Genomic DNA, 27,932 nt, shown 5'->3' on the forward strand with positions numbered 1-27,932 from the left:
GCTATTTGGTTCAAAAGAGTTATGAAGGAGTTGGGACATGAGATGAACGAGAGCACCATTATTCAATGCGACAACACGTCAACAATTAAGCTATCTAAGAACCCTGTATTTCATGGGCGTTGCAAGCATATTGGTGTCAGGTTTCATTTCTTACGTGATCTGGTAAATGAAGGAGAGATAAGCTTGGAACATTGCGGTACTGAAGAACAAGTTGCTGATGTATTCACAAAGGCATTAAAGAGGGAAGTGTTCGAGAAGATGAGAAGCAGACTTGGAGTCTGCTCAGTCAAGGATAAGCTGAATCTTGAAGACCAAGTTTAGCTTAGGGAGGGTTTGTTGGAGCAAAACTACCATTTGAAGTTTGGAGCCGTTGGAGGTTTGATTTAGTCTTTCACGTTTGTTAGTTGTTTCAATAATGTCCTATTCTTTAGGACCAAGTAGTTTCCAGTTCTAGTGGTTTAGTTGCGTTAGTTGTTGCTTTATTTCAGGAGCTCTTTATTTCATTGTAATGCTACTTATAGCTATTGCTTTCAGTTGAATACAATCAGAGTTTCATAAACACAAAACAGAGCATTTGGGATTACAAATCTTTCATGGGTTGGCTCTGTAAATAATCAAATTTTTTTATAAAAAAATGCGTTGACATGCGCAGACCTGCTGTACAAGGACCACAACAGCGACCAGAAATTGAGTATCACCACTCACTCTCCTGCCGGTGTTGTAAGTTTCTATTCAACTACGCTTCCTTTTTAGCAGTTGCATTCTTACTAATGATAATAGAGTATGAGCTCTTCTTTAATATATGCGTGTCTGTGTTCTTACTCTTTTTTTTGTTTTATTGATTAGCTTTATTTCTTTACCTCTGTTACAATCTTTAGGCCATCACATCAACTGGAACCAAGAAAGGTGAATCACTCTTGGGAGATGTAGCTTTCCAACTCACGCAAAAAAACATCACCACCCATTTCAAAGTTTCCACTGACAACACCGTATGCCTTTTTCTACCAAATACATTCTTCCTTTTAGCTCATCTGAGTATCTTAACTATTCTTCTATTATTTGTTTCAGGTTTTGATCACTGCTACCGTTGATGAGGCTGCCCCTGGATTGAAGTCCATCTTCAGCTTCAGGGCCCCTGACCAAAACTCCGGCAAGGTAGGCCTTTCTTCTTCTCTTTTCAACCCCAATCCATCTACACTTGTTCTATTTTTGCTGATCATTCTTACTTTCTTTCATACAGATTGAGCTTCAGTATTTACATGACTACGCTGGTATCAGCACCAGCATGGGATTGACTCAGAACCCCACTGTCAACTTCTCCGGTGTTATTGGGAACAATGCCTTGGCTGTTGGTACTGACGTTTCCTTGGACACCAAATCCGGCAATTTCACCAAGATCAATGCTGGCCTCAACTTCACCAAGGATGATTTAATTGCTTCCCTTACCCTGTAAGTCAATGAATTCCTGTGGATGAAAGATGTGGTTCTTATCAGTCTTGTTTGTTCAGGAACGACAAAGGAGATTCCGTCAACGCCTCATACTACCACATTGTTAACCCGCTGTTCAACACTGCTGTTGGAGCTGAAGTGAACCACAAATTCTCTACCAAGGTCAATACGATAACCGTGGGAACGCAGCATTCGATTGACCCCTTAACCATAGTGAAAGCACGTGTGAACAGTGCGGGGATAGCCAATGCACTCATTCAACACGAGTGGTCGCCCAAGTCCTTCTTCACAGTCTCTGGAGAAGTTGACACTAAGGCCATCGACAAGAGTGCTAAGGTTGGATTGGCTCTCTCTCTCAAGCCTTGATAATGAGCCATCCCAAGTAGTAGTTTATTTATACTCCCTCTTGCTTGGTTTTAATGGCGGGCTACTTGCTAATCTTTTTTCCCCCATTTTCTTGTTGGATTTGTAGAAGAGAATAATAATAAGGTTGACAGAAAAGATGGTTTGTTTTGGTGATATGATGAAGCACTAAACGATCTTTATGTTTCTTTACTATGCACTGTGTTTCCTTCTACTCTGATGTTACCCTTTTAACATGTTTAATCTTCTTTGTTGTTCGGCATTTTATTCGATATCTATCAGTTTAGCTCTTCCTTTGATGTTGTTTCTTTTACGATTGAGTAATGTGATAGCTGATTTGGTGGCAAAATCAGCTCTCTCATTGTTTAACTCCTCATGGAGTGTAGACTCTCTTATGTTATGAAATGAAGTGCGTTTGATCAAAAAAAAAAAAAAAATCTTATATGAAATGAGGTGATATCACTTCTAACACAATAGTTAGTGATAATATTACCCTCACTAGGGCAACGGTTAAAGAGTACAATAGACAAAAGAAACACTAGGTTAACAATATCTGTTTTACATCGGTTGAATAGACGTTTCCTTGCATTACAAGAGAGAGGAAATGTGAGATAGCTTCAAAACTAAGTAGTTGCACCTTTGGGCTTGGGAGACGGAATCTGATGACGATAAGGTGAAGAACCAGCTTGGCCATGAGGACTAGACTGTGTCCTAAACACAAGTTGCCCGTTTCTTGACCCGAACCCACGACCCGACCCTGACCCAGCTTTCAATCTCTCGGCTTGCATTGTCTGGAAGTAGTACGAAGAGCTTGCCATGTCTTTGAGATGTGGGAGTGGTTTAAGGACCTCGACCACTTCACTCATTTTGGGTCTGATCTTGGAATCACGGCTAAGGCATTGAGCTGCAAGCTGGGTCACTTTCTGAGCTCCTTTGATAGAGAAATGACCCTCCAGCCTCGGATCAAGTAGCCTGTAGAATCTTCTCCTGTCGAGGAGATGCGGTCTCGCCCATTCCACGAGGTTGTGTTCCCCGTTTGGTCGGTTTTTGTCCATAGATCTTCTGCCAGTCAGCATTTCGAGTAGAACCACGCCGAAACTATAAACATCGCTCTTTGATGTCAAGTGACCTATATGGGCATAGTGAAGAAAAGAGTCATATATAATCTCCTAAAAAACAAAGTACAGCTTCAATCATATATCGGAGCTAACAGAGAGTGAATGAATAAAAAGAAAAGAGACATACCAGTCATAACATACTCAGGAGCGGCGTAACCATAAGTGCCCATGACTCGAGTAGAGACATGGGTTTTGCCTTCATCCGGAGCATCTTTGGCAAGCCCAAAATCTGATAGTTTCGCATTGTAGTCCTGAGAATATTGGTAAAAAAGTTTAGAAGCAAGCAAGGCCTTATACTATATATATGTCAAAAGTAATTTAAAAAAAAAAGAAAACATACTGAATCTAGTAAAATGTTGGAGGTTTTGAAATCACGATATATAACCGGCTTAAGAGCTTCTTCGTGAAGGAAACTGAGACCCTTTGCAGCACCCAATGCAATCCTCATCCGAATTGACCATGGAAGAGGCAACGACCCTTCCAACACAAAGCAACGAGTTCAGTTCACTAAGAAAAAGAGTATAAAGATAACTCAGATGACAGAAAGCATCATGACCTTTTAAACAAACACACAAAACATCATAAAACTAGAACTATGGATGTAATAAGGGATTTACTTATTCATGACTAGTGGGTCAATATAGTCAAGCAGCATTGAACATCTGAGATTTGGAAGTAGAAATGTTCAAACCTTATTGAGAACATGGAGTTATCTTTTTACTGCGTGCTTACAATAAGAAGGTTTGAGAATTTTTTGTAACTTACTTCTGAAGAGGTGATTCTCCAAACTCCCTCGAGGCATAAACTCATAAACCAGCAGCCTTTGATCATCTTCGATACAATAACCCACCAGTTTAACAAGATTCGGATGGAGAAGATTACCCAGATAGTTAATCTCAGCCTTCAAAAGACCACAAAAACAGAAACCCTTTAGTTATGTGTGTTCAGTTTCAAAAAGAAAAAGAAAACAGACGCAAAGAATCTTACAAGCCACTCTTTATGACCCTGAAGGCCATCAGGATTCAAGGTTTTGACGGCCACAGTGAGGCCAGTGCCAGGCTTAACAGGAGCAGTGCCGTTCTCCTCCACCCATCCTTTGAAGACACAGCCAAACCCACCTTCTCCAAGAAGACTCTCCGGTCTGAAGTTTCTAGTTGCCAACTTGAGATCAATGAAAGAAAACTTCTTGAGGTGAGAATAGATCTTAAGTTCTTCACTTATCATTGGAGTCGACAAAGAGCTTTCTGCATTGCTAGTGGTTGTTGTAGAAGAAACAGGGCCAGTAGCCGGTTGATCACTGGATTTCAAAATTGGCGACTTACTTCCCACTGTTAAAAGCAAAAAAAAAAAGACAAAATCTATTCATTACAAAACAATTCAAGGAGACAAAAGTCAGAATCAGAAATGGTTTAGCAAACAATAAAAGAGGAATCTTTTTTTAATTAGGATTAGAATCAAAGTAGTTAAGCTCAAAATGCATTGTCAAAGTTAGGTAGAGCAACCCACAATGACACAAAAAGAAAAGCGTAGATGATGAGATTAATACAAGGCTTATGACAGTTTATAGAAACCAAAATTAAGAAGATTGCATCCCAAAAGGAAAGTCTTTTCCTCTTTTTAACTCAAATGGCACTGAATATAGACATACCAGTGGTTGTGGAGAGGCTGAGAGAGCTATGAACGTCTGATGTCGAAGCTACGCAACAAAGCATGACCCTTAATTTGACCCAGCACCCGTTTGCATCTTCTTCTTCTTCTTCTTCGCCATCACTGTTTCTGACATTGTTCTTCTTCTTCCTCTTGTTAAGCTCGTTGGATCTGTGGGATTGCCAATCATCCATAACTTTGACGGAATCTAAACTCATCCCCTCCACAAAACACACGATGGTTACTTGATCAGATTAGAGAGTTGTCAGTTGAGGAAAGAAGCGATTTTTTTTGGTTTAGAGAGAGAAGTAAGATTCACTTCAAAAATGGAATTTTAAAAAGAAAAGCAGATAGAGAGAATTTTAGTCAAAAAAGGGAATTCATGTCTATGGGAGGATGTGAGAGAGAGAGAAGAGAGAACGGGCAAAGCGGTCTAGAGATAGAAAATTTAGAAATCATCCGTTTGCCCGTTTGCTTATGAACTCTCAACTGTTACAAAACGCAGTTTTCCTATCGTTTTTATTTATTTATTTATGACTCATCTATCTATTTTTTGAGGAACAAATATACCCACTCCTTTTTATAATCTAATTTTATAAAACACACAACAACAGATGGACTACTTTGTTTTGTCATCATTATTACTTACTTTTTTCTTTTCAATTTGAAGAATTAGTCGTTTCATTTGCATTTAATCTTCCATTAACTTAACTTATTCCAATTTGTATCCCCTCTATTAATAATTTTGTTTTGGTCAGTCCAATTAATCTCTTGAGATTTTGCCTACATTTGTAATAGAGAGAGGTATCTATCTATGTATGATTTAGTTGTTCCTCTGTGCTTTTATTTTTGGAAAAGAAACTACTAATCATATTGCTTTTCATTTTTCCTTTTTCGATATAAGTGAAGGCAGCTTACCCCAGTTAAAAAGGGGAAAGGATTAACATTACGTAAAATTAGTTTTACCTTGAAATGAAAAATCATTACACTTTCTTTATTCGGTGGTCGGCCAATAACTAAGCATTTTAATAGTATTGTTGTTGAAATCTAAAGCCGACAGACATAACTTCAAAAGCAGAGAGACTCAGACCCAGCTCCTAAACCACTAAAACATAAGAAAGCTAGTACCCGCGAGAAACATAACATTTTTGAATCATTGAATAGTAGTTTGGGGGAGAAAAGCAAAACTGAAACATGTAGGGAAACAAAAAAAAGGAAAGAACAATGATTTTAACTGCACAGAGACAAAATCATATCAAATTTCAGAAAGAAAAAAGTAAAAATTTGGTAGGCATTCCCTTCAGCTTTTTCCGTTGGATGAAGAGTTTTTGTAGTTGTGGAAGAGGTTAACCAGACGCTCGAGCACGGCGGCGCTTTTGGAGAAGTAACCGGAGAAACCAACGGGAGTCGAGGCCGGAGGGAAATCTTCAGGTGGCATAGCAAAAGGACGAACCATTTTCTCCATAGTCTCCAGTGTTAAACAAGAACCAACCTCTTGAAGCCTCTCTGGTCCCATTATCGGAAGCGTGTGTTCCCTTAGCAATGACTCTGCCTCATCGTCATTATTCTGTCCTCGACATATTAAAAATTATATTTTCAAATTCAAGTCTTGAAAACCAATAGACGTTAAACAAAAACAATAATGGGCTCTTCGTTACCTCCAAGGGAGACAAATCAGCTCCACGGCTGAATGTCAGTTCAATGCGGAACCTCTTGGGGTCTTCCAGTGATACCTGCAACAACAAGAATTATATTTTGTTTTCATGGAGACAAATATATTATTAAAATGTGAGAGTGGAAGGGAATGTAGTGTGAACCTCAGTGTTTTCAAAGAGCCTTAGGACAATGTAGCTCATGTAATCGAGTTCCTTTGTTTTGCAAAGACGTTCCAATGCGTTTTGGCATATGAGACTCTCCTCTCCTTGGAGTGATTCGTCGAGGTTACAGTATCGAAGTACGTTCATCAGCGAATGAATATGTGATTCCTGTTTCATCAACATCATGCCACGCAAAAAACATATCAGTTTCACTCTAAGAGTGTCAATCACATCCACACGTGAACAATGACAAGCGATGGAGAAAAGAGGAAACTTACAGATGTGAAGTATAGTCGGGTCCTCACATGACGTTCAGGTGTCTTCACATTTGCATACCTAAAAAGTCAATTAACAGAAATTAAAGTAATATTCAGAAACCAAGAAGTAAATAATCTATAGAAGCAGAAGGTATTACTTTGGATCTAATCGGTATTTGGTTTCTTTATCATCATCTTCGTCTTTGTCACCTGTGCCAGGTCGTCTCAAATCATCGCTGCTATTAATAAAAAGCTTCGGTTGACTATTTCTATCTTCCTTTTTCGAAGCAGATAGTGACAAGGCGGCTTGTTCTTGGCTTTCTTTCAGCTCAGCAACACTCATTGCTTCTTCTCGAGTGACTTGCTCTTGGCTTTCTTTCAATTCAGCAACACTCAATGCTTCCTCTCGAGTATTCCTCAAGTCTATCAAGATTTTTCCCATTAAACGCCGAGCAATCTTTTTGTTTAACGGGAAAAAAAGGAAGAAGATGTGAGATCCTTTGGAACAATCAGAAAATAACTACTAGTAGCTAGAAAAGGTCACCTTTGAACCAATTTTAAGCTTTTGTTGCGGATTGATTCCATACTCATTTGGGATTACACCATCTGCAAGCAACTGCAACCATATAACACATAACTTAGTCATAAGCGAATATAATCAACAATGCATGCATAATAGAGAACTACAGTTTGTATGTACCTGTGCAACTTTGAAGAGTTCATCTAATCCTTTTAGATCTAGATGGGAATTATGCAAAAGGTCGTACCTGGTGAAGATAAGAGACATTACAGCATATTCAGAAACGAATAACTAAAGCTAGGGGTAAACCTAGAGATAAACCAAAGACACCTAAGGTATAACTTACTTGCATGAATCATAGACATCCGGAATCTGAGTGATGTCAAATCGGCTGCAAGTTAAACTCAACTATTAGTGCTATTCTCACTCACAAGCCTCTACCGAAAATAAAGTTTAAAGTTTGAGAAGCATTGCTAAATTAATAATAGTTTACTCTTTTCTTTCGTTGTAGAGATCCCTTGCAAGTTTTATCCACCGAGCAAACATCAGAAGGAAACCTTCACTACCACATGGTAATCCAGAAGCAATCCGATCGCTGTCAATGTTTGTCTTGCCCAGGGCTTTTGCTTGATCATATGGAGGAATTATATCATATGGCTCAGTGAGGTTCTCGTCCTCATCCATTGCAAGTTGTCTTACTTGGTCAGTCACATTCTTAGTTAATTTCACCTGGTTATTTATAAAGTAATTCAACAGTTAAGGAATTTTATTTTTAGAAATAATTTTATGGACTCTAGTAGACAAAATGAGAGCAATGCCACAAAGGTTACGAAGTGCTCAATGGAGTATGAAGTATTAAGTTGTTATGCAAACAAAACAAAAAATGTTCCGTGATCTATTTCACATTAGTAATGAACTAATAGTAGATGGAAAAGTGTGAGTACCAATTCACGGAGGAGTTCATGGGCATTGGGAGGAAGTCCAGCTCCATCGGTCATCCAAGGGAATTCTTCAGAGGAGCCATGCTCGTGTATCATCTTTGTACCAGACGTTACAATCTCATTCAATCTAGCCTGCATTGCAAGTAGTGACATCAAAACTGTTAAAGAATATTTCAAGTGGACAAAGTGAAATTAACCCAAAAAAATATCAACAAAAACCATTTGAGAAACGGTATTAGAGTGGCTTCTATTAGGCCCCTTTGAGAAAATAGTAAGATCTTTCAGAAACAGTTTTGATCTTGCTGACAACTATCCAATGGTTCAGAAGAGTTGCCAAAACGCGATTTATACAAAATAAAGATGACTCATCAAAGAGAAGAGCAAACCTTGGCCGCTTCCATTTCAATGCTGGCATTATCAAGTCCATCCAACATGGAAGAGTCCTTGCTAACCAAAGAAACCTAGAGAAAGAAGATAAGAACTTAGTAATCATAAGACATTGTAAAACACCACGGGATCTCAGTAAGATAAAAGTGAAAACCAGGATTGGCGTCAGCTGTCCTTCAAGGTCAAGCAGGCCTTTGGCAAAAGCAGCTGCAGACATCTGTCAACAGTGCAAATCAGTTAATAATATTCGATCAGACTTGATCTTCTGTCACATATTTTGGTGCAAACTAAGAAGAGTAGTGAGGCTTCAAGTATATCTTTAAAGTATCTCAATGCCATACGCTCATCTTCACTACTAATAGTGTAAAGCTGTACCTGAACACGTCCCTCGTCAGAGCTATAAATTTTAAGGTCATGACGGTATGTACTATGGAGACGAAGCAAACCAGTCCCTTCACCTGCAAGCATATTATACCATTTGATCATGAAATATGTGACAGAAACTGCTTCAGAAACTCGTGTGCGACAGGTTAAAAGTATCAGATAAAAACAGATCGGGCGCCCGTACCTGGATACATATTGTTTCGAAAGAATCTACCAAGTTCTTCCGCCTGCAGATGAAGCACACATCAGTAAATTTAGACAAGTTCACACGATAGATAAGCTACCAAAATAGATTTCATGTTTAAATAATTGTTCGATGCAATACATTTAACAATGACTAAATGGTAGTATAGTATACCTGCTTTCTACCAGCATGTGTTAGAACACCCCCATATTTCAGTACCATAAGAGCCTCTACTGGTCTTTCTTCTTCGCCTTCACCGTTGTTTTTTGGTATTTTAACCCACTTCAGCGGCTTCAGTTGAACCTTCCTGTATATGCCAGAGAAATGTCCACCCTGCATGCATATCAAAGTTCTATAAATATGAGAGAGAGCTCACGGAGGAAAAGCACACCGAATATGATTAAAGTCCCAGATATTTGTCAAGACAAACAACCTCTTCAAGAACTGCTTTTACTTGTCGAAGTTTCTCCGCATGTTCAAGGTCTTCTGCATCACTATCACTTTCACGACCTGGTCTAAAGATTAAAAAAAAAAGAAGACCATAACATCATTACGAGAATTCAACTATCAGCAATAAACAAAGAATGTTACACTGTTAAGAAAAAACATCCATGGGATAGGACCAGATCCCCTTTGAACAAATAGTTAAGTTGAGGGTTCTACCTTGTACGGGGAACTAACATTCTTGTGGCATCTAATAGGTCTTGCAACTGGACGGCAGTTTTAAGTTTGGTCTGTAAAATTGACACAGTAGAAGCAATTAACCAAGGCAGGAATAAGTTGATGATAGAAAAGTCGAGCCTCTCACCTCAGCTCTTGGCTTCCCACCATTGTACTTCAACATCAGGTTTAACAGTTTTTCCTCTGTAACTTTTAGTTTCACCTTCTGTTTGGGAGTTCGATCGCCACTGTCAAGTAAAAAAAAATTTTCAAACTCTCAGATCTTGGCTAAACAGAGAGAGAAGTATAGAGGCGACTGGTGATTATAAGCTAAAACATACTGTCGAATAACAGCGATAACACAGCGTAGCTCTTCTGATTGCCCAAAAGTGCCTATGATGCCACTGCCTTGGCGGGTTAGTCCTTCATTAGGTTGTACAGGTTCATTGACCTTCCATGGCAAAGTGGGAGGAAGAGTCGAGGAAAGATGTGGAGCTTTTGCATCCAAACACATTTTTCTTAGCACACAAGCAGCATCGTCGTAATACCTTATAGTACAAGGTTTTGAGTATACTTTAAAGTTGTAAAGTATTTTTTTAAAGTTAAATGAAGTGCAGAGTGCTAGCTTTTTTTTAAAGTTAAATGAAGTGCAGAGTGCTAGCTTACTTGTAAGAATTCTTCACAAAACTCCATCCATTTACATCACAAACATATGAACATCCCTCAGATCGTAGAAGATCAAACCCACATACCTGAAATTTGAGAAATGTTGAAGAAACTAACATCATTGTATAAAATCCAAAGAATCATAGAGGATTGGTTTCATAGCATACTGCTTGACGAAATGCAAGGCAAACTTCTCTAGCCATCTGCTTCTCGGTAGGTGTAAGCAACACTGGATACCTCACCTGTTACAATAAAATATCCAAAAAAAAAAAAAAACTGATCAAAGTCTAAACACATCAACGTGTTACACTTTCATGAAAGACTTAGGCAATTCATGCTTTGATACCCATTTTAAGAACCTTTGCCTATGGGTTCCACAAATACTTATACCTATATAATATATACATACATATATATATACATAATACATATTTCAAGAGCTCCAATGGGAAGAACCCATATTCAGACTATTTCTCTTTCGTCAAAAGATGGTGAGATAATTTCCGGTTTCACTTTTTAAGGTAATAATTGGTAGAGGACGTACTTCCTTGCCATCAGTATTCCTCATAACAACACCATCAACAACAGGTGACTTTCTTGCTTCAGCATGTGCGTATTCAGGACCCACTGTGTACACCTGTATTTACCAAAGCAGATTTGTCAGTTTATAACTCGTGAAAGCTAAGATTTACGAAAAAATGTTCTCCAGACAAAAACAAACAGCAATGGGAGCTACAACAGCTGTTGATAAGTCATGCCTTATATATACAAACATAGAAAACATAGGTCACTAACATGACAACCTTATAAATTTAGGACACTTGATACCAGCAACAGAACAATAACAGCGTAATATTCGAAGCAAGGTTAGGTGGTGAGAAAGATGGGAATGAAGAAACATGTAAAGGAAAACAATCAGACCTTGACATCAGTTCCTCCGGTAGCCATAAACTCCTCATATATATAGGAACCCTCTCGCCTAACTCTTCTGACGTCAGGATGAAACTCACTTGATCGGTTCCCAATCTAAAGTAAAATGGAGACAAACCAAATACATTAGGTGGGAAAAGAGTCAACCAGAGGAATCTGCCACAAACTATTACGAAAATATTATAATATAAACAGTTCAATCCAGACTGCAGAAATACCTTGCGAAACAATTCTTGCATGCCTCCACCTGCCGAGCTAGGATAGTATATCATGATACTATGGTCATCTCCTACAAACGCACAGAGAATTTTTGTAGATAGAACAAGGAGAATAGCAAGAATCATATAACAACTTGTCCTTATGGATAAATAGATAATAAGGTGCATGAGAAAGTGAGCACGATGCAAAAAAAAAAAAAGAGAAGCTAACCATTGACAGGCTTTTCCACAAAAGGCTTCCAGAAGCGTACACCATTAACCTCAACAAAATCTTCTTCCTCGACAAAATAGTCGAGGTCTTGATTTGGTACCGTTCTGTTAACACAAGCATACCTAGGAACTGGGATGCCATACATCTCAAGATGCTGTAGATGCACATAAAAGTTATATCCGTTAGTACAAGGAAAAAGTATATAACATCTAAAGTGCACGGAACCAATTCTTTCTTGCAGTCTAACATGCATACATACCTCATACACCTTGCGGCGATCATGAAGAAGATACTGTGGATCTAGTTCATTCACTAAAAATGGCCTGAATAACAGAAAAGTCAACTCATGAGTTGACGCTGGACTCGGTATAAGTTTCAGGAAACATTAAACGTAAGCTAGGCCTTTTACTGAACCAAGAGCAAAAGAAAAGAAACTCACTTTCTTAAAGCAGCATATGCCTGAGCCTTTTCAAGAGGATATCCAGAGGAATGAAAAGCAATCAAACAATCACAAATGGGCCAACTGAAACAGGATATGCTTAAGTCAAGGTTTGATTCCAGTATATACCACCACCTTGTAGACTAATAATGAAACAAGAAATCAAGATGGTACAAAAATAGGAAAAAAAAAAGCGAAAAGCAAACCTTTCAATTGGATCTTCAAGTATGACTTTATCCCCAAAATGTAAGATCTGCGAATAAAGTTGTCCATCACATGAAAAAATAAAAAGAATACAATACAGAAGGGAATCTAGAAAGACAAGCGTCAACAGCAACTTTTCTATTGGCAAAATAAGGCCAGCAACTTGTAAAATGATAAAAAAGCATCATCTTCCACTAACATTTGGCCAACAAGAATCAACAAAGTACAAGTGATTTAAAACAAAAGCAACCTCTTTCCAGATTAAATACCAAACTACTTATAAGAGTATACTGTATAAAACAGAAAAGACTATCAAATATAAAAAAAGAAAAAAGAAAGCAGTGAGTAAGCATACCTCAAATTCACCAAAGGACTCCAGTCTGTCAAGAATTTGACCCATGGGAGCTGAGAAGACCTATAAACCCCACAAGGAACAATCTATGAGTGATGGAGAAGAACAGATAGTGAAAACAAAATGGATTGGTATCAGAATCAAAGAGGGACAGAAGAAAGCATCCGAATCTGTAGTTGGTCAGTAGAAGGAAGATAACACAGAAATACAAACAAGGGAGCAGCAGCAACAACAACAAACAAACAAAAAAGAAAAAGAGAACCTCGGAGCCGCACTTCACCTTCTTTTCCATGACGCACACTCCTATCTTTATCTTCCCACCACCACCAACGCTTCCTCCTCCTCCTTCTTCCCCCTCCATTCTCTCCTCTCTCTCTCTCTCTCTCTCTCTGTTATGCTCCTTACTTTATACAGCGACGTATCCTCTCACTAAAGTCACAGATTCACAAATCAAACAAAAATCTCACTAAATCTCTTCAGTTTTAAGAGCGAAGATTTGCTATTTAGCTCTTTGGAAGGGGAAAAAACAAGCAAACAAAAAGAATTGAAGAAGGAGAGAGACTTACCAGCGAAACAATGAATGTTGATCACAAGGCAGAGCAGTAGCGATAATACTTCCTACTGATTTGGGAAATAAATAAAAATAAATATCTTTAGCGGGGCGGTGAGGAAGCACGAGGACAGAGCGAAGGGGCCGCCAGTCAGTGTCGTCACTGGCCCGTTAAATTATTTTATTTTTATTTATTTATAATAATAAAATTAAACATGCTCTTCTTTTAAAAATTTCTAGTCAGCATCTCTTGGACCCACTGCTTGACGTTATATTATGGACTTATGGTGCTTGGGCTTATAATAATAATAATACTGGTTGTAATGATGATTTTGTTAATATGTGATTGCTACCAAACTAAAGTATCAAAATGATGGTCCATTGTGTTACTCATCAATGTTACATATGTCGTTATCATGTTCTCCCTATTATATATCTTGCTCTTATAAAACCCGATGAAAGGATAAGATCTAGGATTCGAGAATATGCACTAAGATACACAGCCAAATGTAGTTTAGCTTTTTGGTTGCTTTCCAACTTTTCCTTATTCCATAAAGTATTGCATACGGTTCAAAAGGTTCCAACCAAAAGACAATCTCTGTCATATCAGGCTCTTTTTCTACTACCAACTGATTCGTTACGTTACGTGTATCACTATTATATGTTTTTGATCAGAAAAAAAAAACAGACTATTAGTTATATGTTGAGTCTGATGAAGGTTTAGTGAACTTTATTCCTCTTTTTGTTTCGTAAATAATATTATTTTGACACTTTTCACAAAAATTAAAAAAAAAAAATTAAAATACATTTATGTTTTTAATCAACCAATAGTGTTTGAGATAAAAAAGAATCTATAAAATTACTACATTTTGTAACTAATGCCAAATTTAAAATATATATAGAAATTGCATTAGAAATGTAAAATTGCATTTTTGTAATACGAATGTTTTTGTCAAAATGATACTTTTGTTAAAGTGACATTTTGATTTGTTTTTATTCAGCACGGTGCTTAATTGTAGACTTTTGGATATAAAACGTGTACATAAAACGTAAGCAAGTATATATCTAATATAATTTGGTTTATTCTAGTAATATGTTAAGATAGCTGATAAATATTTGCCAGTTGATTTTGATATTGTCGAATACCAAGTAGGCTGTACCCATGATTGGACCGATATATATTATTAATATACATACAACTCTTTGAATATATAAAACCAGTATTATATATTTTCTACGTGCTGTGCAAAGGAATACAAAGAAGAGACTATATTCAAAATGGAGAACTTTTCTACGTACTGAATGCAAAGGAATACAAAGAAGAGACCATATTCAAAATGGTTTCTCCGGTAGTAAAGAAATAACATAAAATAAAAAATTTCTCTATACAGTTACAAAAAAAAATATATATATATATATATATTTCTCTATATATAGTTTCTTCTCCTCGATCGACATACGTGCTGAAATATAAAACATAAAATAAAAACTCTCTATATATAAAACCAGTATTATATCTTTTCGACGTGCTGAATGCAAAGGAATACAAAGAAGAGACTATATTCAAAATGGAGAACTTTTCTACGTAGTGAATGCAAAGGAATACAAAGAAGAGACCATATTCAAAATGGTTTCTCCGGTACTAAACAAATAACATAAAATAAAAACTTTCTCTATATATAGTTTCTTCTCCAAGAAATGACATGTTGTTTGACATGTAATGTATATATAACTTTATCGTTTATCAATGTCTGCAAGAGATGAAAGAAGAAAACTCGATAAACAAGATTAGACATTAAGAAAATAATTAGACTTGGGATGATGAACATTATATATACGTAGCGAGACTTTTAAGGAAATTGGAAAGAGTGTGTCGTATAGTAAATTTTCATTTTAGATTGGAAACAAGAGCTTTGGACACTAGCTAATGTCTCAAGAAATCTGGGCTTTGTACCTAAAATAGTCTCATCAAAAACACTTTGGAAAACCTGCACTTCCATTTTGGAATCACGATTCTATTTTAAAACTCAATATCATAAATAAGTAAAAACATTTGACCAAAAAATAATAATAAGTAAAAATATAAAATTATGTTTTTCTATTTTATATAAAATGTAAAAATTAATATTGTTAAAATAGAAAGAATAAATATATATAAATATTAAAACGAAAACTATAAATTATTTTTGTATATAGTATAGTTTTAAGAGATCTGGCGTATATATTCATATATATTGCATTAATCATTTTTGAGATATTAAAAATATTTTATTTGGTTATTTGGATTATAAATTCAGTTTGTTAGTATTTTCAAAATTATAATATGAAGTTAAGAAAAAGAAGAAGAAGAAGAAGGCAGAGGAGATAAGACGAAGTAAGTTAATGAAGTGGTGGAAGAGGAAGTAAGTTTTTTTGGTTATTTGGATTATAAATTCAGTTTGTTAGTATTTTATTTGGTCATATCACTGTAACTACTATTTTACATTTTTTTTGTAATAAACTCTAACGATAAATTAATTGACTGGACGATATATTTGATTAGTTTTTACACTATGCAATTAACGTTCTTAATCAATCATAGAATACCAAATATCTACCAAAGTAAATTTAAAATAAACATTAAAAAAACTTAAGAAAAATTCAGTATTACCAAATTAATTAGAAAGCCCAAATAAGTGTATAAACAAAACAAACATATCTAGGGTTTAGGGTTGAACCCTAGGGTTTAGGGTTAGATGGGGTTTAGGGTCAAGTAGGGTTTAAGGTTAGGTGGGGTTTAGGGTTAGGTGGGGTTTAGGTAGGGTTTAGGGTTAGATAGGGTTTAGGGTTAGATAGGGTTTAGGTAGGGTTTAGGGTTAGATATAGGGTTTAGGGTTAGATGGGGTTTAGGGTTAGATAGGGTTTAGGGTTAGGTAGGGTTTAGGGTTAGATGGGGTTTAGGGTTAGATAGGGTTTAGGGTTAGGTAGGGTTTAGGGTTAGATGGGGTTTAGGGTTAGATGGGGTTTAGGGTTAGGGTTAGGTAGGGTTTAGGGTTAGATGGGCTTTAGGGTTAGAAGGGGTTTAGGGTTAGGTAGGGTTCAAGGTTAGATGGGGTTTAGGGTTAGATAGGGTTTAGGGTTAGATGGGGGTTAGGGTTTAAGGAGATGGGGTTTAGGGTTAGATGGGGTTTAGGGTTAAATAGGGTTTAGGGTTAGATTGGTTTTGGGGTTGGGGTTTAGGGTTGAATTCTAGGGTTTAGGGTTGATTTCTATAATTTACGGTTTTGGATTTAGAGTTTAAACTTTGATATTAATAATGATTTTTTTTTCTTCTTTGTTAATTAATCAAAATAATATTTTAAAAAATTTAGGAAAAAATCAGTATTGCCAAATTAATTTCTTGCTGAACATAAGTGTATAAATAAAACAAACATATTATTTCTAACAATCAATTAATTGACAATATGTTGATTAAATTTTATTCAAACAATATTAAATTTCTACTAAATTAAATTTAAAATAAATAGTTTTTAAAAAATACTACAAAGTCTTCCACCTGGATGCAGATGATGCAAACATCAGTAATTAGAAAGCTGAACATATAAACAAGACAAGCATATTATTCCTAAATATCAATTAGTTGACAATATGTTTTATTAGGTTTTACACTAAACAATATTAAACTTCTACTACCTGTTTTTCATAAGGGCAAGTCTTCGACCTGCATGCAGACGAAGCAAACATCAATAAGGCCAGAGCACTCGTGTTAGATAAACACTTGTTGAATCTTTGGATTACATTTAACAATGACAAATTAATAGTAGCACATGTATACCTGTTTTCATAAGGGCCTTTACGGATCTTTATTCTTCTCCTTCATCACCCCACTTTAGCGGCTTCAACTGAACCTTCCTGTATATTCCAGAGAAATGTCCACCCTGAGCCATACCAAAAGAGCTCATGAATTAATTAAAATGCATGTAAAACTGGTACAAACTGTGAAACGCTTCAAAGAATAGTATGAGAGGTTTGTGAATAATGATATGAAAAGTACATTTTTGAGAGTTAAAATAAAGTGAAGAATGCTCTAGCTTACTTGTAAGAGTTCTTGACAAGACTCCATCCATTTACATCACAAAACATATGAACATCCCTCATATCGTAGAAGATCAAACCCACACACCTGAAATTTGAAAGAAAATATTGTAAGTACCGTTTTAAAGAAATACAACTCTGCAAGAGCCACAGGAATAGATTCAGAACATACAGCTTGCCTAAATGCAATGCAAAGTTGTCTAGCCATTTGCTTTTCTGCAGGTGTAAGCAACACTGGATATCTCACCTGTTCAATAAAAAAAATCATAAACGTATTACACATTTAGCAATTTATACTTTCGTCATAATCAGCAGAGTTTGATACTATTCAAAATATAGCCCTTTATCCATAAGAAAATGAGATAATGGCATGTATCATTCTATTTAAGGTAATGATTGGTAGACGACGTACTTCCTTGCCATCAGTATTCCTCATAACAACACCATCAACAACAGGCGACTTTCTTGCTTCAGCATGTGCGTATTCAGGACCCACTGTGTACACCTGTATTTAGTCAGCACGCAGATTTTCAGTTGAGAATCCATGAAAACCAAGACTTAACGAAAAATGTTCGCCAAAAAAAAATAAACCAGCAAATATATAGGAGATAAGTCATGCATTTAGGACACTTGATACTAGACAATAACAAACAGACACTGTAATATTCTCAGTAAGATTAGTTAAGTGGTCCAAAAGATGGGAATGAACTAATCAAGAAACATGCATGCATATGGCAAACAATCACCCAAACCTTGACATCAGTTCCTACGGTGGGCATTAACTCCTCATATATAAAGGAACACTCTCCTTACTCTTCTGACTTCAGGATGAAACTCACTTGATCGGTTCCCAATCTACAAATGTAAAATGAAGAAAAACGAAATACATTATCTGAAAATTTAGAGTCCCCTAGAAACATACCACAAATTGTTATGAAAATATATTAGACTATAAAGAATTCAATATATAGGCAGAGCTGTGCATGCAGTGTATTGAAACAAATATTCGCCTCCAAATTTATTTAGCCTCCAAATTTAAAATATTTTTTAGTCTAATGGTTTAAACTTATTTTGAAAAACCTACAACTAATTCACCTTCCGAACTCAACTATTTATTTCCTATATGATATAATTACAGCATATTTACTTAATAAAATTATTCTTTTATAGTTTTAGAATTGTATATTTGGTGATGATGATATTTTGTATTAAAAAAATTATATTAAAAACTTACCTTAAGCCCCTTAAACCCTTGACACAACACTGTATATAGGAGCCAACTTATTCTGCAGAGAGATACCTTGCCGAATAATCCCTTCATGCCTCCACCTGTAGAGCTAGGGTAGTATATCATATGATACTATGGTCGTCTCTCAGAAATAATTTAAACTGTTAGAAGATAAAGATAATTAAAAATAAGAGTCTACAAACCAGAAGATAAATAAGTTACAAAAAAAAAATCAGAAGATAAATAGAACAAGGAGTATATCCATCATCATATAACAACTAAAAAAACTAAATAATGAGTATATGACTTTGAAAAATCACCTCTGTCTATATTCACTGTGAGATAACAGATTCAAGTGAATTTGGTTAGAAATATCAGAGGAAAATAACAAAACAAGCTCCTATGGTTTTATGTTTCTAGTTTAGACTTTGTCCTGATGGGGGATAAATAGATTATACCTAAGCTACCACAGACCATTGACAGGCTTTCCACAAATGGGCTTCCAGAAGCGTTCACCATTGTACGTCAACATCAGGTGGGATTAACAGTTTCTCCTCTGTACCACTGTCATGTAATAACAAAAGTTTTTTAACACTTGTCAGATCAAAAGAGCCAAGTATAAAGAAGATATATAGGAGATTGATTGATTATATGCTAAGAGAAAAACATACTGACAATGGCTGTCCGTGGTGGAGCTCTCCTTAACGATACAGCTTGCAAGATCCGAGATCCATCGAGAGAGGAGAGAAAGAAAGAATGGGTACAGAGAGTGAGAGAGACTGAGGACTGAGAAATGAGAAATGAGAAGATTCAAAATTTGTTTTGCTTCTTTTACTCCACCATAATAAAATATTTATCTGCCCCCCAAAAAAAGCAACGGATCTATTATTTACTTTACCGTTGTAATTTATTATAGCATAGCTTCCTTTAATTTTACTATTTCCGATAAAGAGTTTTATTTATATTTTTTAAGATTTTGAATTTTCCGGTTTTCTATTTACGAAATTTAGACCGTAGATTTTTCCGGTTTGCCATGTAAACTAATCTCCGCTAAGCATTTTGGTCAAAGTAGAAAAGTAAAAGGTCGAAAACGAAATCCATTATCCCAGTAAGGCTCTTTCACCCTCAAAGTTTGATTCTTTTATCCATTTTTAGTCTTTGCTTGAAGTTCTTGAAATGCATTTAGCCAGAGCTGATTTAGCGAGGGAGTCTGCTACGATATTACAAGTACGGGAAACATGAGAAAAGGATAGATGATCGAAGAGAGAGGCAAGGTCCCTGATGTCACTCAAGATACCCGCGATCTCATTCAGATCAGACCCAGACAAGAGGGCCGAGATTAGGACTAAGGAGTCCGAAAATACGTTGAGAGTTGATAGTCCCAAAGATGCCGCCGCGCGGAGAGCTTGACGGATTGCTATAACTATAAAGAGCGGAGCCTCAGCAAAGATTCCTTTTTTCGATCTGTTTTTACATAAAGACAATAGTTTTATTGTAATAAAATGACCAAAGCAAGTACTGTTGTATGTTTACGACTTTGTTTTGCTTTTATAAAAGATTTCTTTACCATTATTTTTTTTTTTTTTTGTTTTCTTCTATTTAGTTGTACCAGCTTCTCTACTGAAGAAAGGTCACGGCAATATAGTAAACCTTATGGCATATGCAACAGGAGTGACCCCTGCTTCAAGGAGTATCTTCCCTATTTGTTCCAGAGCCTTGTTATTTCCCTTACGTGTGGCTTCTATACTTGGGTAATCTCCTTGGTATCATTGTCCTTTCTTGGTTCCAAAGATGTGGACACCAAGCCGTTGGTTTGATTGGTGACCCATCTGGTAAAAGCCTAGAAAGACCAGAGCTTGACGCCCTTACATTGGAGAAAAACATCGCCGGGATTAAAAACATCCTCGTCAAGATTCTTGGTGGCAATGCTAGGCTCTTATGTGATTTTTTAATAACTACGATGCTAGACTTTCTGAAAAACGTTGGTCGGTTCGCTAGAGTTGGACAAATGATGGCGAAGGAGAGTGTGAAGAAGAGGTTGGAATCAGAGCAAGGTATGAGCTACACCGAGTTCAGTTATCAGTTACTGCAAGGATATGATTTTGTTCACTTGTTGGACAAGGAAGGGGTTAATGTTCAGATAGGTGGGAGTGATCACAGCTGGAACTGATTTGATCCGTAAGATTCTCCAAACCGAAGAAGATGGAGCTGTTTGGCTATCTCCTTCCATGCTATCGCCTTATAAGTTCTATCAGTACTTCTTCTCACGTTGATGTGATACGCTTCTTGAAGACGTTAACTTTCTTGAGTTTGGATGAGATCAAGATGTTGGAAGATGAGAGATGAGGAAGCCTGGGTATGTCCCTAACACCGCGCAGATGAAGCTCGCTGAAGAAGTAACTAGATTTGCACATGGCGAAGAGGGTTTGAACTTTGAAGGAAGCAAAATGAAAGCAACAGAGGCTTTAAGACCAGAAGCTGAGACAAAGCTTGATTGGAACTTGATTGAGAGAGGTTTTCTATTGTGGATGTATCTGTTTCTTCAGGGTTGTTTGAGAGTAAGTCTGCAGCAAGTAGGTTGTTGAAGCAAGGTGGGGTTTATGTGAGATCATTATAATAAATATTTTTGTTTTGAATTATAATGACAGTAACCATCACTATTCTTTGATAAATAACATTATATTTTTAATATTTATTTTAGTTTCAAATGTTTAGTTTTGTAATATTCTTCGTTAACTTAACTTATTAAATGGCTTTTTTGAAAATATGATTCTAAACTTCAAGTCATTCCTAAAGTAATTCATGTTTTTTTAGTTTTTTTGTGTTTTATAGGTGACGTAATTGTATATTTTCTTTGTGTGTGTTTTGTAAACATTTGATAAGAGAATATAATAATGTTTATGGTTTTTGAGAATGTTAGCGTGTCGAAAGATTATGCATGTTAAGATTAGTTATATTTGAGTTCGATAGATTATGATAGCAATGGGTGGGACTCGTATAATGTCTCAAAGTATGTCTCAAAAACATATAGGTGCATATTTTATTATGTTATTCAGCATAAGTTAAAATATAATTCTGGATTAAATCTACATGTAAAAAGAGAATCAAAATATTCTCAATATCTATGCACAATTTATTTATTTTTTATTATTAAATATTATTTTGTAGCAGACGAAATATTATTTTGTTTTACAATTGCTACATTTTCTAAGTACCAATCATGGTATTACATTGTTATTAAATATATAATTTTATGTACTTTCGAACTTAAACTTTGAATTTTTATTTTTTGTTTACAGTATTAAGTATTAATGCATCTGTTTAATTGTTTTTTTTTTTTTTTTTCAAATAATTGTTTTGAATATATTCAGTCCAACATTGTGATCCAAAAACATTATGTTCATTTTTTTTTATTTCCAGTAAAAACATTCTACATTATAACAAATACATATATATTCTTATTCTATTTAGTGTAAATTATTTTCCTAATTCTGATAAATATAGTTTTAAAATTTTGTATCAGACAATCTAGTAATCAATCAAAAAAATTGTAGGTTCAGTTCTAGTTTCCAATAGATACAATTTCGAATGATATTATGGTTGAAAAAAGGCGATATCACATTTTTAAACTATGACAGCGTGATAAAATTTTAAAGTTCTCACCACCTGTGTTTTCAAGTAACATTTGCTTTTTTAACATTTTCAATAATTCCAAAGACCAAAACAGAGTTTGCTACAGAGTTATTGAATCAGCCAAAAAGACAAAACAGGAGAACTAAAAGGGTCGACCTGTCGTTATAAAAAAGACATTGATTAAAACTACTGCGCTCTTGCATCAAGCATTTCTGCTTTCTTGAGCAAGCAGAAACTACAACCAGGCTGGCCCAGCCACAGCAATGTAGGAGTGATGCCTATTCTCGCACGTAAGACTCTGTATATTCCTCCTTGGAATAACATGTTCATTACTCCAAGATTCCAACCATAGTAATCTTGAAAATATGTCATTAGTTATGTCCTGATAAAAAGAAAATGCGAGGGTTTAACATGACCTCTCTTGACCGGATCATAGGAGATTCAAAATAACACTTGCTATAATACTTAAAAGTGACACTAAAACTGTTACAGTGTATTGTAAAATTATAATAGAGTTTAGTAATCATTTAAATGTATGTCATCTAATATGTGTCATCTTCAAAAAATTCACATTTTGTGCTTGTAGCTTTCACTCTAAATATGAAAAAACTTTCATAAACCTAAATAATCTTAAGAGACATTCTTGGGAATAAGATTGATAGTAACATACTCCAATACAAACATATTAGCAGGAGCTGATGAATGTACCAATCGCCAAGGTTTAGATGTGCAGAAGGAGAGCCTCCATAAATATGTTGGTGAGACATTTCTCTCTGTATCAGTTCTCACATGTGAGCTGTTTTTACTCTGATCATCTGATGTAATAGTCTGCACGAAACAACAAAAGAGAATGCATCAGATAACAATATTTATAATAAGTTGCTTCAAACCATTATTGGTATGCTTATAAAGGAAACTAAATCTCAAGCCTGCAATTAGGAAATAATATTAATTTGATGGTTACACGATCCTTCTCAGTGAAGTCATTGTGAGTAATGAAAAGCATTCTTCCTGATGAAAAAAAATTAGTACATGAGCATTATCAGAATCTCACATCACAACTTGGTCAAGAGAGCAGCCTGTCATGGCTTTGTCAGGACTCAGGACACAACTATTCAATTGTGAACATCAAAACTTGTGAACACCATTACTTAATTAGCTTATTTTCTTCTTCCAACCTGACATCAATCTCTTATAGAACTTGTTTGAACATGAGGAGATTGTGTATTAATTAAAATAAAAATACAAAGCGAATAACAAAAGAAAAAGAAGTATCTATTTCTTCTTTGGTGATGTTGTATGAATAAACTCTGGGAATGGTTTGCAAGTGCTTTAGTTTGAGAAAGCAAAATTTTCTTCCGTCCGTAGATATTGTGAAAACACCTTCCAATCTTTTTAATCTCTTGTTTTGTTAGATCTAAGCATCTCGTGTAGCAACCCTGAAATGTCATTCGACTAACCACATCATGACCACAACCAAAAAAGATCCAAAGAGAGACAGATTACAATCGCAGCTGATCCGACCAAAAGAACTTATAATCTCACATGTCACGGGCGTCCCATGCCCACCCTGAATAGGAGGACATGTTGATGGAAAACATAAGCGATAGAGATGAGGATATGGCAGTAGGAAGATGAAGAGGAGAGACAGAAAGTAAGTTTACAGATTGAGAGGATGATATGGAAGAGAAGAATGCTAACCATTTTATAGGTGTAAAAATACAGCCTTGCAAAGTGATAGCTTATTCAATGTCAAATCGTATTCTATGGAGTTAAGAAGGTAAAGGCAATGAATCTGTAACACCGAGCGTTTCGGTAAAATAGAAGACTAAACGACGCGAATGAAGCACAACAAAGAGATTATTCACATCTATTTCAATCAATCACCATCTCGAAACTCCATTGATGGTGTCTGAGAACACACAAGATTTTTTTTTTTTGGTGTCGGACATCGAAGAAGAAGAGAATAAACCCTAGTTCCGTGTCCGATTATTCTTATTATTGGGCTTAATTTCATAAGATAAAGTGAAAGCCCAAAATTTTATAAAATAAAGATAAATGAAACGCATCACTTTGATTAGAGGGACATATGACAAACATTTCTTTATATATATATATATATAGAAGATATATATATTGCATTAATCATTTGTGAGATATTAAAAATATTTTATTTGGTTATTTGGATTATAAATTCAGTTTGTTAGTATTTTCAAAATTATAATATGAAGTCATATAATTAAATGATTCTTCTTTCATTTGAATCATATAATCTTTAGTCATAAGCTTTTTAAAATTATTTTTATCTTTTAATATATATATATATTTATTATATATCTATTTGGATATACGCTTTTAATTTGAATCATATAATTAAATGATGCTTGATGGCATTATGGACTCTCCACCGTTCTTACCAGTATCTACATATATTCCTCATTTTTTGCTTCCAATTTTCTCTAAAGAGGTGTTATTGGTTTATATATTTTCATTGATTTAGAAATCCATATAGTATTTATAAATCCGAGTAAAATATGCAAATCCGAAAGTTTTCCCTCGGATTTGAGTCTTTGTATTTTTAACTAAAAAATCCAAACAAATCCATTCAAATCCATTATAAAATCAAATATATTAGTAAATCCGTACGATTGAATAACAATTGATTTGATATAGAATTTATGAATCATTAAACCAATAACACCTGATTTTAATACAAATTTGAAAATCATAGAACCAATAACACTAGATTTAGTTTGGATTTTCAAATCCATTAAAATACAACAACCAATAACCCCCGCTAAGCTTCCTTTTATTCCTTTTTATTTTTCTATGTTTTGCAAGTTTTTTTCATTTTTACCATATATGACAATGGACCTAGTAACTATCTCAACCATCCATTTGGTGGTTTTTGACGACGCTTACTAACCATTTGAAGCTGTAATTTCAAAAATCAGTTGAGGTATGACTTTTATAAGTAATGTTTGATATCTAAGAAGTTTAGATTTTTATTTATAAATCTGTAATATGGAAAATTTATATTCGTTTCGTCCAAACTTGAGCTTTTAGCCAAGAATATTATGTACCACAATGTCCAACTGTTCCCGCTATTGTTATAAGATATCTTATACAAGAAGTTGGATACATATTCATTATTCAACCCCGTTGATTACTCACTAAATTTGCTTAAGATGTTTATCTCAAATGTGAATTTATCTTTAGTTAAAAACTAAAATAAAACCTTTATAAACAAAATAAATAAATAAATAAGAATTCACAAAATTTTGACATCTATTTAAAGAGGCATTGGATCCGGTTTTAATGGAAGACATATCAGATAATATCTCTTTTTGGATTAGATTTATACCTTTTTTTAGTAAAATAAATTAGATTTCTTATATATTAAAAGAGAAGTCATGACTTCTTTTATGTATGATTTTTTTTTTTTATTTGGGTCATTTCTTATAAACTATATTAAATTTTACATATTTTAGTAAGTATATCTTTCAATATCTTTAGCTTTTTATTTGAAATGAAACTCAATATTTTTTTAAAAAATATAGCAAAATCTTTGAAAAATCTTTTTAGAAGTTTTTTGAAAAAATCCGAAATTAACATTTTAAATTATAATTATCATAAAATATGATTATCATATATATTAAAAGAGAAGTCATGACTTCTTTCATGTATCTTATCAATTAAAACATAAATCATGACTTGTGTGATTTTTTTTATTTGGGTAATTTCCTAGAAACTATATTAAATTTTAAATATTTTAGTTAGAATATCTTTCAATATCTTTACCTTTTTTATTTGAAATACAACTAAATAACTTTTTTAAAAATATAACAAAATATTTGAAAAATATTTTTAGAAGTTTTTTGAAAAAATCCAAAATTAACATTTTAAATTATTATTATCCTAAAATATCATTAGTTTTGATGTATCTTATCTATTAAAACAGAAGTCATGATTTCTTTCATGTGTGATTTTTTATTTGAACCATTTCTTAGAAACAATATTAAATTTTACATATTTTAGTTAGAATTTCTTTCAATATCTTTACCTTTTTATTTGAAATGCAACTCAATATTTTTTTCTAAAAAACATATGATAAAATCTTTGAAAAATCTTTTCAGAAGTTTTTTTGAAAAAATCCGAAATTAATATTTTAAATTATAATTATCCTAAAATATGATTAGTTTTGATGTAAACGAAAATTAAAATTATGTAAAAAATAATTAAATTCAATAATAATAACAATTTAAATTGATTATCTAAAAAATACATTTACAAAAATATTGTTAGAAAGAAATATTCATTTATCTTTCAAATATAAAATGAAAATATTATAATTAAATAATGAAAATGATAAATAAAACCATAAATTTATCAAATGACAAATGAGTTATACTATGCTAAATTTTTTTGCTTAAAGTTATACTACCGTCATGAGTAAATAATACCATCTATAGTATTAAAACAGAAACATTACAACTTCTTCTAGGTAGATTTTTAATTTGGACATCACATTATTATTCATATCAATATTCATAGCCTAACATTTTATTTCCTTAAACAAAAAAATATTCACTTTATTATCATTAATGAATCACCAAAGAACTTACCAAAAAACATAACCTGTGATGATACTTTATATTATTATTATACCATTAATCATACCTTATATTTATTCGTATATGCCCATAGATCATTGCTAATCGATAAAATATGTTTATGATGCTAATTGTAGAATACAGCAAGATTCCATATTTGTGAGATTCTTCTACATGTTAAACATTAAATTACATTTTTTTAAAACGAAAACTAGAAAAATCTCTTTTCCAAGTTACAATTAAATATTTACAATCAATTATGGAAGGTTTAAAATAAAAAATATGGAAAATCCCTTTCTCCAAGTTTATGTGTCCATAAATATTTATCTTTGTATCCATCGATAAACATTCACAAAAAACTCTCAAAAATGTAACTATCTTTAAAGGTAGATAAATCAAAGAAAAATAAAATAAGATATAACTATTTTTTATTCTTTTTTAAGGAAAATTGTTGTTACTAACGGGTTTAATAATTCAATAGTGATATGGGCATTTACAATAAAATTTTGCTTTGTGGGGAATAATAGTTAGATTATGAATAAATATAAAACAAAATCATAGTTTTCTTATTGCACTTAATTTTATAAAAAAATACATTGTCATTTTTTTTTGAAATTTTTGCATACACATTGAAAATGCTATTCTTTTAATAAAAACAAATTGAAACTATAATTGTTTTTGGATTTATACAGTTTCAATTAAATTATTTGACCAAATATAAAACATTATATATCTGCACAGTTAATATTTCTTGCTATTTTTTATTTTTTTATAAAATTGTTTGTGTACATGTCTTATTAATTATAACTATTTTATTAAAATTATAATAAAGACTTCAGTTATGTTAGTGTTTATCGTATTGGTTAATATTAGATTACTGTTATCACCTTACACTATTATGTTAGTCTAAATCGTATTGGTTACTATCAAATTAGTATTTTATAGTACATCTATAATATATTGTTATTTCAATCTAAATCATATTGGTTAATATTATATTAGTGTTTTCATGATGTGATTTTTTTTGTCAAAGTTTTTATGATGTGATTATATCTCTAATATACCGATAAAAAATATTAATACAAAA

General features: G+C 33.9%; 3 protein-coding genes, 2 long non-coding RNA genes and 1 pseudogene across 8 annotated transcripts in view; 2 read left to right on the plus strand and 4 right to left on the minus strand.

The window, feature by feature from the left end:
- The window catches only part of LOC106343005 (mitochondrial outer membrane protein porin 1-like), a 5,028-nt gene extending 2,954 nt beyond the window's left edge, over window positions 1–2,074 (plus strand). The window contains exons 2-6 of the mRNA XM_013782138.1: window positions 653–720; window positions 879–989; window positions 1,069–1,155; window positions 1,241–1,449; window positions 1,509–2,074. Coding sequence (XP_013637592.1) covers window positions 653–720; window positions 879–989; window positions 1,069–1,155; window positions 1,241–1,449; window positions 1,509–1,815 — 782 coding nt within the window. The 3' untranslated portion in view covers window positions 1,816–2,074. The remainder of the gene's footprint in view (window positions 1–652; window positions 721–878; window positions 990–1,068; window positions 1,156–1,240; window positions 1,450–1,508) is intronic.
- Window positions 2,075–2,255: 181 nt separating this feature from the next.
- On the minus strand, window positions 2,256–5,061 carry LOC106343076 (receptor-like serine/threonine-protein kinase At3g01300). Its single transcript, XM_013782208.1, has 6 exons — window positions 4,579–5,061; window positions 3,918–4,258; window positions 3,696–3,831; window positions 3,271–3,407; window positions 3,058–3,181; window positions 2,256–2,941 (listed from the first exon to the last, which is right to left on the minus strand). The coding sequence occupies exons 1-6, from the start codon at window positions 4,793–4,795 to the stop codon at window positions 2,436–2,438; spliced, it is 1,461 nt and encodes a 486-aa protein (XP_013637662.1). The 5' UTR covers window positions 4,796–5,061; the 3' UTR covers window positions 2,256–2,435.
- Window positions 5,062–5,712: 651 nt separating this feature from the next.
- Window positions 5,713–13,421, minus strand: LOC106343128 (inositol hexakisphosphate and diphosphoinositol-pentakisphosphate kinase-like). 2 transcript variants are annotated; one of them, XM_013782374.1, is made up of 31 exons: window positions 13,314–13,421; window positions 13,028–13,176; window positions 12,751–12,810; window positions 12,398–12,444; window positions 12,192–12,275; window positions 12,012–12,075; window positions 11,753–11,906; window positions 11,542–11,612; window positions 11,315–11,419; window positions 10,938–11,030; window positions 10,561–10,635; window positions 10,394–10,479; window positions 10,069–10,275; window positions 9,876–9,975; window positions 9,731–9,801; window positions 9,501–9,582; window positions 9,242–9,400; window positions 9,068–9,110; window positions 8,875–8,957; window positions 8,654–8,716; window positions 8,499–8,573; window positions 8,116–8,244; window positions 7,665–7,900; window positions 7,518–7,562; window positions 7,352–7,418; window positions 7,196–7,267; window positions 6,810–7,108; window positions 6,673–6,730; window positions 6,395–6,562; window positions 6,236–6,310; window positions 5,713–6,144 (listed from the first exon to the last, which is right to left on the minus strand). In XM_013782374.1, exons 2-31 carry the CDS (start codon window positions 13,106–13,108, stop codon window positions 5,878–5,880), a joined length of 3,219 nt encoding a protein of 1,072 aa, XP_013637828.1. In that variant the 5' UTR covers window positions 13,109–13,176; window positions 13,314–13,421; the 3' UTR covers window positions 5,713–5,877. The 2 variants fall into 2 exon arrangements, with proteins under 2 accessions (XP_013637828.1, XP_013637754.1); XM_013782300.1 differs by having other exon boundaries at window positions 13,010–13,176.
- Window positions 13,422–16,837: 3,416 nt separating this feature from the next.
- Window positions 16,838–19,378, minus strand: LOC106302344. 2 transcript variants are annotated; one of them, XR_001262444.1, is made up of 9 exons: window positions 19,275–19,378; window positions 19,058–19,163; window positions 18,606–18,700; window positions 18,124–18,226; window positions 17,784–17,876; window positions 17,544–17,618; window positions 17,373–17,459; window positions 17,112–17,214; window positions 16,838–16,997 (listed from the first exon to the last, which is right to left on the minus strand). It is a non-coding gene; the product is annotated as an uncharacterized LOC106302344 (long non-coding RNA). The 2 variants fall into 2 exon arrangements; XR_001262443.1 differs by having other exon boundaries at window positions 19,271–19,378.
- Window positions 19,379–20,252: 874 nt separating this feature from the next.
- Window positions 20,253–20,872, plus strand: LOC106341249 (annotated as a pseudogene).
- Window positions 20,873–22,357: 1,485 nt separating this feature from the next.
- Window positions 22,358–24,174, minus strand: LOC106295686. Of its 2 annotated transcripts, none has more exons than XR_001261038.1 (3): window positions 23,287–24,174; window positions 22,941–23,060; window positions 22,358–22,614 (listed from the first exon to the last, which is right to left on the minus strand). It is a non-coding gene; the product is annotated as an uncharacterized LOC106295686 (long non-coding RNA). The 2 variants fall into 2 exon arrangements; XR_001261037.1 differs by having other exon boundaries at window positions 22,903–23,060.
- Between the last annotated feature and the right edge of the window lie 3,758 nt (window positions 24,175–27,932).

This window comes from Brassica oleracea, chromosome C1 (assembly GCF_000695525.1).
Source record: "Brassica oleracea var. oleracea cultivar TO1000 chromosome C1, BOL, whole genome shotgun sequence".
Taxonomy (NCBI): Eukaryota; Viridiplantae; Streptophyta; class Magnoliopsida; order Brassicales; family Brassicaceae; genus Brassica; species Brassica oleracea.

Excerpts from the sequence above, each read along its gene's own strand:
- LOC106343076 (XM_013782208.1), bottom strand. The coding sequence starts at position 4,795 with ATGAGTTTAGATTCCGTCAAAGTTATGGATGATTGGCAATCCCACAGA. Across the intron at positions 3,182-3,270 it reads CCAACATTTTACTAGATTCA|GACTACAATGCGAAACTATC; the intron begins GTATGTTTTCTT and ends CAATATTCTCAG. Across the intron at positions 2,942-3,057 it reads TCCTGAGTATGTTATGACTG|GTCACTTGACATCAAAGAGC; the intron begins GTATGTCTCTTT and ends ATGCCCATATAG.
- LOC106343128 (XM_013782300.1), bottom strand. The coding sequence starts at position 13,108 with ATGGAGGGGGAAGAAGGAGGAGGAGGAAGCGTTGGTGGTGGTGGGAAG. Across the intron at positions 8,574-8,653 it reads GACAGCTGACGCCAATCCTG|GTTTCTTTGGTTAGCAAGGA; the intron begins GTTTTCACTTTT and ends TTCTTTCTCTAG. Across the intron at positions 6,563-6,672 it reads CCCGACTATACTTCACATCT|GAATCACATATTCATTCGCT; the intron begins GTAAGTTTCCTC and ends TTGATGAAACAG.